This window comes from Sipha flava, unplaced genomic scaffold, assembly GCF_003268045.1.
Source record: "Sipha flava isolate LNK unplaced genomic scaffold, YSA_version1 76_pilon_pilon, whole genome shotgun sequence".
NCBI classification, from domain to species: Eukaryota; Metazoa; Arthropoda; class Insecta; order Hemiptera; family Aphididae; genus Sipha; species Sipha flava.
In genome coordinates, this window is record NW_020273616.1 from 3171824 (window position 1) to 3182363 (window position 10540).

General features: G+C 32.2%; 1 protein-coding gene across 1 annotated transcript; it reads right to left on the reverse strand.

The window, feature by feature from the left end:
- Nucleotides 1-9666: 9666 nt before the first annotated feature.
- On the reverse strand, nt 9667-10080 carry LOC112692782 (protein GVQW3-like). The gene has a single exon (XM_025567568.1). It carries the CDS (start codon nt 10078-10080, stop codon nt 9667-9669), a length of 414 nt encoding a protein of 137 aa, XP_025423353.1.
- Between the last annotated feature and the right edge of the window lie 460 nt (nt 10081-10540).

A 10540-nucleotide genomic window follows, 5' to 3' on the forward strand; every position in this document is an offset into this window, starting at 1 on the left:
CATGTGCATGTACCCTGCACGCAACGCTACAGCATTATTACATTATACACCGTGTATACAATTTCGTTTTCAGGCGTTCCGAAATTTCAAACGCAGTTTCCGGTGCGGTTGATTGAAATATGCGTTCGTTCGTTGTACACGCACATCGTACTCGTGCACACATACACAGACACAGACACAGACACAGACACACACACACACACACAATCACACACGCGTAATATAATGTATAGTATGCTTGTTCGGAAACGGGGTGCGCAATGAACCTGTAAATTAATTACGCGCGAAAGCTGTGACTGTGCCTACACGTGCGCGGATATTTATGTGTCCTGCACATAGTAACATGACGTTGGGGAAACGCGGATAGTCGGGTTCTGCTGCAGGGCTCGTATCGGTGGCGAGGGTTGTGGTGGTTGGCGGACGTTGCCGATTCAGCGATGTAATCGTATTCGAAATACGTGTACTATTATTATACAATTTCGTGTACACATTCGATCGTCGTGCGTTTTGTTCTATCGACTTCAAACCTTTGCCAATATTTTGAAAATTATTTGGAAATTTTGGGAACCAAGTTTTCAAAATTTGGAACTTCACACTATTCCCGAAAAAAATATTTTTCGGTTGAGAGCAAGCTGTATCTTAATCTATTATCACCTCGTCGTAAAAATGTTAATACACTTCTCTCTAAATAATTTAGTGGCAAAATAAATTTGTTTTATATTTTTCACTAAGTCGTTATGTATTTCCCTTCCATAGGTTCTTTCGACATAAGCTGCATGTTTTTATATCCAATGCAACCAACTAAAACAAAAATAAAACATAAAATATATTTCGTTTATAAATAAATACATATAATATCAATAATTTTGATTTATTTATGTTATAATACAGTAGCAATTAATACATTCTCAAATATTTTTTTTTTATGCTATATATTATAGAATTTTTTCTTAGGTTATTTGTACGTTATATTAATTGAAATTAATAAATATAAGCATAAATGTTCTGCGGTAATTTATAATAATTATAGGTACAAGGAATGCAAATTAATTTTTTTAGCCAATTGAAAAACAGATTTATAAGAACAACATTTTAAGTACATACTAATGAATGTAGTTCTGAGACTGCAATTTTTTATATTTATTTACTTTTAGATAAATAATTTTTCTTTTTTAAAGCATTAACTAATTTCAAAAATCATTGCTTTAATTAATTATTAATATTTGCTTTTGATTTCTGTATTAACTATAGATAATTAGGAAAACAAGATTCAAATTAGTTCAGTCTACCCAACTACCCAACCCAATATATATGATATCAAACGTATACGGAAAAAAACTGCTTGCTAAGACACAAAACACGTACATAGTATTTTAAAGACATTTATTACCCTCTCGACGAATTATACTACATGTTTATTATTCGCTCAGCATTTGTTTAAATAAAAATACATTTGACGATATTATATTCTAAGAACAATGTATATGCATAGCGATAGACGTATCGGTACGCTAGTTCAGTATCAGTGTATATCGCTGTCTGCAATAATTTTATCCGTACAAATATAATTTTAATGCTCCATCGTTCCCGGAACATACGCTAAATATCAATATCTGCCCTCGCGCATTTCGGGGGGGGGGGGGGGGGGGGGGGGGAGGGCTGCTGCACCAGCACTCCGGACAGGTCCGATGATGGTGTAAAACGCGCGGATTGCTGAATCCGATCAACTCCGTTCGCGTGGTGCTCAGGGCCGTCAGCGTTAGGGTATGGAGTGGTAAAACGCCCCTCTGCTCACCTACGACGAGTGACCTGTTTACCGTTGCGGTCGACAATCGTCAACGAATCGAGTGGTATTAGCGTTGCGGAATTCCGCCGGCAAACCCGTAAACCGTGTCCGTAATATGAAAACCAGCTAATAAAAATTTTGATCAGAAAAATGACCAATATTTGTGTTCAAATATTAAATCTCATTCCTAATATAGACTTATTGTAATTCGCAGTTCCTTATAATGATACGATTTATCTTAAACATTTCGATAAGGCACACACCAAAAGTTGTTGATTACCTGTTGTGTGGATGTTTCGGCTACATTTTGAGTTATCATATTACTACTACGTATCTATTGTTTGGTTGAACGTGAGTGATGCTATCAAGACACGAGTTGCTATTTTATTTACTGTAGTATTTTGAATATTCAAACATCAAATGTTTTTGAGTGGCGTAGAGAGGAAAACGTTGTTTTAAAATTAAAAACTATAAGTATAGTGAGTTGTGTGTATTAAAATCACGATGATCTGTTGTCTAGATGTACTAATGAAAAATGTAGAACGTAAAAACTTTTGCTGCAGTTTACGCACACAAACGAGTTCTACGTTTGGGTCATTTATCGGTAGGTATTAAAAATGTGTGTGCGCTATTGAGCCATGGGCGTATTTTAGGAGGGGGACGAAGAAGCGATCGCTCTCCCCCTGAATCTGTAAGGAATTGATCATATGTGAGATACACATTTCAAATTTTTTTAATGCAGATCATTTTATAATGAAATCAAATTACGCATGGCTATGAATACTGAATTGGACTTTTTGTCGGGTCTATGAGAAATCAAATAAAACACAAGCGTAACTTTCAAAACACAGGTGTTAAAAAAGAACTACACAAAATACGATTCTAAGTAAATCCGGTATAAGATAAAAAAAAAAAACCTCAAATATTAAGGATTCGCCTGATTTAAATATTATCAAAAAAAAAAAATTAAAGAAAAATTTGATTCGCCCCACCCCCTAGAAGTAAGTCCACATACGCCCTTGTATTGAGCCGTACATTTGTGTACGCGAACGTGTCGCGAAAAAGGTTAAACGTACGCAAACGGGTATCACCCGAAGACATTCGCCCCGGTCGTGCTTACGTCGCGCAATACCGCCGTCACGCGTGTGTCGTCCGGGATAACGACGTGAGTAAATGGAGTCTTCGCGCCAACGGTTTTCCGAACGCTTTTCACGGCATTATCGGGTCACATTGAGTTATCACTGCGGCCGCCGGATGCGGATAACGGTCAATAATGCGCGCAAAAGGACCGTCGTGGGAGGGGGCGCAGGGTTTCGGACGAGCGATATTGCGTTGTTGCCGCCGGAGGGATTCGCGGTTTCGCGTCCGTGATGATGCATCGAAACGCGCGTGCACGCTCCCGCCACCGCAATACCGCGCGACAAACGTCAGATTTCCGTCTTGCACAACACGCCGCGGCGGTTAACGGTTAGTAATAACCCGCGGTTAACGTTTTTCCCGTATTGTTTTTTTTATTTTTCCAACCGAAATCCCGCGCAGAGAATGTTCGGACGAATAGGAAATATTCAATAACAATAACGTACACCCTGACAAACTGAACACACGTACACCGAGATTTGCAATTACATCTGCAACGCGCGACTTGTTGCGCTCGTGTATTTCGAAGTTTAAACGCGACGTTTATGAACGAAAGAAAATTACAATAATCGTCGTGGTGTCCCGCGATGAAATCGGCAAACAAATTTATATGCATAACTGAAGCCATAGATAAATACATGGATTTACGATTACACGTGTATTATAGTATGGTAACTGCAGATTAGCATATTTCGATAAAATAAAAATTATATTTTATCATCGATGAAATAGTACATGATGTATTCAAACCATCTCTTTTCGGATTTTCGTAACTTAATGTATATCTTTTAATTCATAGTAAATTCGTATTGTGATCAAGTCCATGTGCATGTACGAGTCGGGCATCTCTCCATACGCATAAATCCTTCGGTTAATCTCTTCCTCTAGGATACGACACAAAGTTGGCTTCATTTATAAACCATGCATTTGCGATAATTTTATTACGTGAAATAACGTAGGAACGTGATGCACCGTCCGCGCGCAAAATACGGTTATATAAGCATGTCATTACCACATGAACGTACATTCTCTATATGTGTTTACGGGTGTGTATACGTTTTTTAGAAAAGTTTTATCTTGTTTAATTAAGTGTATTTTTCGTATGTTTTGTTTGTTTAGATTTTAAAACCAAACCCTCATCTGATGGTAATGATTTGAAATCTGGTTAAAAGTTTAATAACAAGTCGAAAAAAAAAAAATTGTTACATGCATCGCATATACGTTGCTTCTGTACGAACAAACACATGCACTGGATAAAAAATATACTGTTTGAACAACATTTTTTCTGCGGAATTTAATTAATTTTTTTTTTTTAACAATCGTCCGTCATACAACGGGAGATATGATGGAAGAAAAAAGAAATTATTTTACTAAAACGTCACTATACTGTTTGTTCGAATAAAATAAATTGTAAAACGGGTAATGCATATATGCATACGAATACGTATTACGTATAACAACTTATGAGTATACAAATCGTAAGCACCGTATTTGTTATGGCATTATTTCAGCTTTGCAGGGTACATATTTACATCCAATCTAACCAATACCGCATAGATACGATTTTAAACCGTGATACATATAATACTTGTGTTTAATATAATATCAAAGGCGTGCGCAGAGTTCCTGGTCAGGTGCAGCACACATTTTTATCGGTCTTGATAAAAATATCTTTTATTTTAAGAAGATAACATTTATAGCAAACTCATTATATATTACATATATTGAGTATACTACTGTATATAGCAGGGATCTTCAAACTTTTTAGGCAGAAGGCCACATCATTTTTCATAAATGACAGTACGCACACATAATAAAATATATTAATACTAATATAATATAAAAAAAAATATAAAAATCAATTGATATTACTGTAATCTATGATTTATGTTTTAAACTAAAAATGTAATAATAATAATAATATGTTTATTATAATAATTATAATACAATTATTGTATTGATATGTTAATATGTGTCACTTTTATACTTATAATTGTAATCTGTGTTCTTCAATGTTCATTGTTTTGAATTTGTCTATTACTGTTTCAATTTTAATGTTATTTAAATTATTTTTTTCAACAAACAATAGTAATAGTGATTCCAGCCTTTCTTGCCACATTCTATTTCTGAGTTTAGTTTTTACAATGGTTAACTTTGAAAATACCCTTTCATAGCTGTAGCTAGTGACAGGTATAGTAGAAAAATCTATTAAGACTTTAAAAATTTGGAAAAATGTCTTCCTTTAAATTTTCTTTTAAAAAATCTAGCCAATTATATCCAGATTTTGTTGATGTGCCATTTTGAACATTTGTAATACATTTTAATATTTTAATATAAGCAATAAATTCTTCATGAGAAATTTAAAAAAAAAAAAGTAAAAAAAAAACTTTTTTCAATAAGTTACAAATATATCCTTTTATCGACTATAACTATACTCCTAAAATCGTCATCCCAGAAATGGCAGATGCAGCCTAGCCTGCATGTGCTGCACCCGTGCGCACGCCTATGTATAATATATAATAATATCTATTATAATTCGAGTGGTTTTTACCAAAACCATGAAAATAGCTAAACAATATATTGACAACTAATGGTTTTTTTTTTTTATTAAATTAAACAGTTTCTAGCTGTCGTTATCTATATTTAGATAAAAAAAAATATATATATTCGGCTTTAATGGGTTAATCTTTGGTCGAATTTTCTTTCATTCCTCTTTGACGTTGCAGGTACCTTTGTATTACTAAGAAATTATTTTTAATAATAGTGTAAATTGTTGATATCTATTCATTTTAATTTATTTTATTTTATATTTTATTTATATCTTTATTTAACTCATCCGTGATATCAATGGTATCGAAAAAATGCATTTATTCACAACTATTACAATATCGAATAATAACAACATCAGCGTAATATGTATTAAAAAAAAAAAAAATTATAATGATCATAACAAAAAAAAGAAATTATTAAATATAAATAAAAATTATTATTAACTTATGTTGAATGTTTTTTAATATATTATCAACAAGCTAGTTTCCATTTAAATATATCAATAATAAATAACAGCTGTACTTTAAATAATATAGTAACTATTTTTTTCCTAATTAGCATAAACAATTTTTGTTTATTTATACATTTAAAATAATGAATAAGTACAGCAATTAAATCTCAATATCTAATAAGTAGGGCCAGGATTTAAATGCACTTAAATTCATACCAATATGCTCTAAAAAATAGCCAAAAATATCCTTAAAAAATGCATTTTACTAAAAAAATGACCTTAAAAATGACATACAATATTTTTATTTTAGGCATTATTTAACACACTCTTTAATACATTAAAATCACAAACACACGTAATACCAGCAACGTCTGTGATGTAATACGAACTGACAGATTATTTGTTATTTGTCCGAATACTGGTGACGTTCCATAGTCTATAATAAATTAAAAAAAGATAAAAACTGAATTGAAAAATAAAGATTGGCAATGTGTATGCAATGCTTGACTTGGAAAAATGAAAAAAGAGGGACTCTATTTACTTTTAAAAAAAGAGCGTATCAAAACTTGTTAAACGTTTTAATTATAACATAATAATAGTAGGGAAACGCTACAATTTCTGAAAATTAGTTGGGGTACTCCGTCCTCTTGCGTCCCTTCTCAAGTCGAGCACTGTGTGTATGGAAAAACCCGATAAACCTACTTAAATAGCAAGAAAATAATTTGTCTTTGAATTTTATTTTGAATAGGCTAAATTTGTTTAGTATATGGAACAAATATGCATTAAAAACCAACAAAATAACCCAATAATACTAAAAATGCTCTAAAAATGAAAAAAACGTCGAAATGTGCAAAAAAATGCAAAATAAAATTTGTAGTTTTGAAACCCTCGTTACATGAAACGAATTATGTTCTTAAAGAGTATTGTGTATGATAAACCAAAAAACTACACTTTGCATTGAAATCTGGGCCCTACTAATAAGACTTAGTTGTTTCATAACTCGTACATACGTTCACTGTATCTTGCAAATGCATATTTACAATTCTGTTTGATATTACTGTATATATTTTCAACACAATCTTTAAACATATTCAATTTAAAAATGAAGGAGTTTTGAAAGCTATATATTTTTTTTTTATTTTATACTTAATTTTTTATTATTCAATTATTATCAGCTAACACAATAAATGTTTTTACGATAAAAAGCATGTATATTTACATAGTTTAAAGATTTTTTTCTACTTTACACAGCATATTATTAAATACCTTCTGAAGAGTTAAGCTATACATTATAGAAATGCTTACGTATATACTTATAACATACTTTTATGTGTATTATATATGATATACATAATTTATGAATGTGCATTAATTATTAAAATATTTAATTGTTAAATCAGTAGAGATTATACTCAAGGTCAATAAATAATTCGTAAACAAATTATGTTTCATGTTGACACATTAAGCTATTATAAATATTAAAACTCAAACAATATATACAATTTTGAAAAATAAATCACATTAAAGTTATTACATTTTCTGCATGGGTTTTTATAAGAAATTTCTGACACATTGCACAAGTCTTTTTTTATCGTGTTTAACGGCTTGCAAATAATGTGAAAAAACTGTTTGTTTTATCATGCAAATTGAATAGAATGTTATTTGAATACTGGGCGTTGAAGCAATTTTGTCACAAGACATATTTATTACAAGTTTCTTGTTCGCAAATTTAACGGATTAATAATAATGAATATCAACGTAATGTTTTAAGAACAATTAATGATATCTTAAAAATACATAATTTACGGATATTTATTTTTATTTATGCGAAAATATTTTAATTTGAAATGTTTGTCAACCGTTAAGATTTAAGATAATTTCTATGGATGTGATATTCGTGACTGTGATAAAATAGGTTATACAATTTGAGATTCATTCATCGAATAAAAATTAAAAAAAATTAGCATTACGCTTTACATTAATTATTGCTTCCTAGTTCATATTTTAAATCCAAACTACTACTATATTATTATACTTATATTCTGGTTTATGATACGTTACTCGGTTATTCTCACCACCCTTTTTAAACACATAATTCTCATTATAACATTTAATATGTGCACTGTAAAATAACGTTGACTTTTATTTACTTAGAATCAATTTTTAGACAAAAAATAATGTAAAAAAGAGTTTTAGTTATTCGAACAATTGATGACTGAATTGCGGTCTACAAGATTTCAAAGAGTAAACAAATTACTTTTGGGCAAAGAATGTGACGTAGGGGAGGGGGTTTAGTTTTTACAAGGGTAAATTGTTACAGTTTAATTAAAAATTAAAGTATTGATAGTACCACTGCATAATCAATACGGTGATAAAATGCACATCTTTTGGTTAAATATTTTTTGTTTCCGTTATAATAATCTATATTGTATTCCAGTTTTCATGTTTTTAGTGAATGTTGTACTTCAAAGCTACATTTTATGATTTACATTTGGTTGACTAAAATAAATATTTTTAACGGTAAGTTCTTTTAGATACATTTAATTAATTGTTTTGCTCATAACGTATAATTTAATCTTATAATGATTAGGTAATCTAAGATTATTTGGTTAAGTGATAAGATAGGTTATACTAAAATGTGTTTATTGGGGCATTTAAATCGGTACACGTTGTTACAGTGTAGCATATTGTCCCAATTTGCATATTACTGAACCAAATAATATTTATTTGCAAATAAATAAATAAGTAATATATTTGCAGATACTTCATATAATTGTTTTATTTTTAGCAATCAATAATGCGGAATTATATTAAGAAAACCAATAGGGGGATAGTTTCAAGAACAGATATGGATGCTGCAGCGAAGGAAGTGATTTCTGGGTCTATGTCCTTAAGAAAAGCAGCAAATGCTTATAATTGTAATTTATGACCCTTCAGAGGTATGTAAAAAGATTAAAAGAAGTAAAATAAAAGGGTAGCGATCCAGCAAATATTAAAATTGGGCATACAAAACCACAGCAAATACAAGGTGTGGCTATTAAATAACGAGACTGGTTACGAAAAATGGTTTTATTATAAAAATTATTCTACATTCGAATGCTCCCCTTCAATGTACTCCCCTCCCCTCGCCACACACCTTTCCATACGTTTTTTCCATTGATTGAAACAATGCTGGAAGTCTTCTTTGGTAAGGGCCTTTAGGAGCTCTGCCGTTTTTTGCTTTACCGCTTCCATCGACTCAACTCGGGTCCCTTTCAAAGTAGATTTTATTTTTGGAAACAAAAAAAAGTCGCACGGTGCCAAATCTAGTAAATATGGCGCATGTTCGAGCACTGGAATGCGCTTACCGGCCAAATACTGCTTCACAGATAGCACGTTATGGGCAGGTGCGTTGTCCTGGTGCAAAATCCACGAGTTGTCCTTCCAGAACTCGGACCGTTTCTTACGAACTCGTTCTCGCAGTGTTGCTTAAACTGATAAATAGTCAGTCTGGTTGATAGTCTGACTCTCTGGAACCCATTCAGTCATCACAATACCGTTAACGTCAAAAAAAAACGATCAACATTACCTTCAATTTTGATTTGGACATCCTTGCTTTTTTGATTCTGGGCGATTCAGGCGTCTTCCAATGCATCGATTGCCGCTTTGTTTCAACATCGTATTGAAAAATCCACGTTTCGTTGCAAGTAATAATGTTTTTCATCAGTCCGGGATCTTCTTCTAACCTTTCAAGGAAATCTGATCAGACCTGTTGACGCAAGAGCTTTTGGTCAGAAGTCAGGTTTTTTGGCACCAACTTCGTACAGACTTTTTTCATGTGTAATTCCTCATGTAAAATTTTTTTAACCGTTTCTTTATCGGTGTTTACAGCCTCGAAAATCATTCGGATGCTTTTTCGACGATCTGCACGAACAATTTGGTTGATTTTGGTCATTGTTTCCGGAGTTGAAACAGTGACAGGGTGACCTGGGCGCTGATCATCTTCAGTGCTCTCTCGGCTCTCACTAAAGCGCTTACACCACTCAAAAACACGTGCACGAGATAGAGAATTGTCCCCATAGGCCTCTTGTAACAATTTATAACACTCAGTCGGAGTTTTTTTCAATTTAACGAAAAATTTGAGATTGATATGTTGCTCCTGTTTTTCGTCACACATGGTTTTCGGCACGAGAAAAAAACATGTTCGTTTCTAACCACTACTGCACAAATACTAAAATAGTGACGAAAACGTATTTTGATAAGTGCATAGATAAGATATTTAGATATCCAACGCACTAATAGTTTTTTTCCCCACTCGTCTACGGCTCCTTATAGACGGACAGTCTCGTTATTTAATAGCCAGACCTCATATTTTCTGAAAACTAAGAAAAGGAATTGGCTGAATATTTGAATCAACCAGTTAAAATTTTTTTTTGGTCTTTCTACAATGGATACTAAGTCATTGGCATATGAATATGTAAGTGTGAATAACGTTTGCGTGCCAGATAATTGGCATACAAATGAGAAAGCATCTAAGGATTGGCTCATTGTTTTTTTAAAAATAAATTCATCTTTGTCAATTAGAACTCCAGAAGCTCTAGCTTAGAACGAATTACTAGTTTTAACAAACACAATAT

What these genes read in the sequence shown, in the direction of transcription:
- LOC112692782 (XM_025567568.1), bottom strand. Translation starts at nt 10,080, where the DNA reads ATGTGTGACGAAAAACAGGAGCAACATATCAATCTCAAATTTTTCGTT.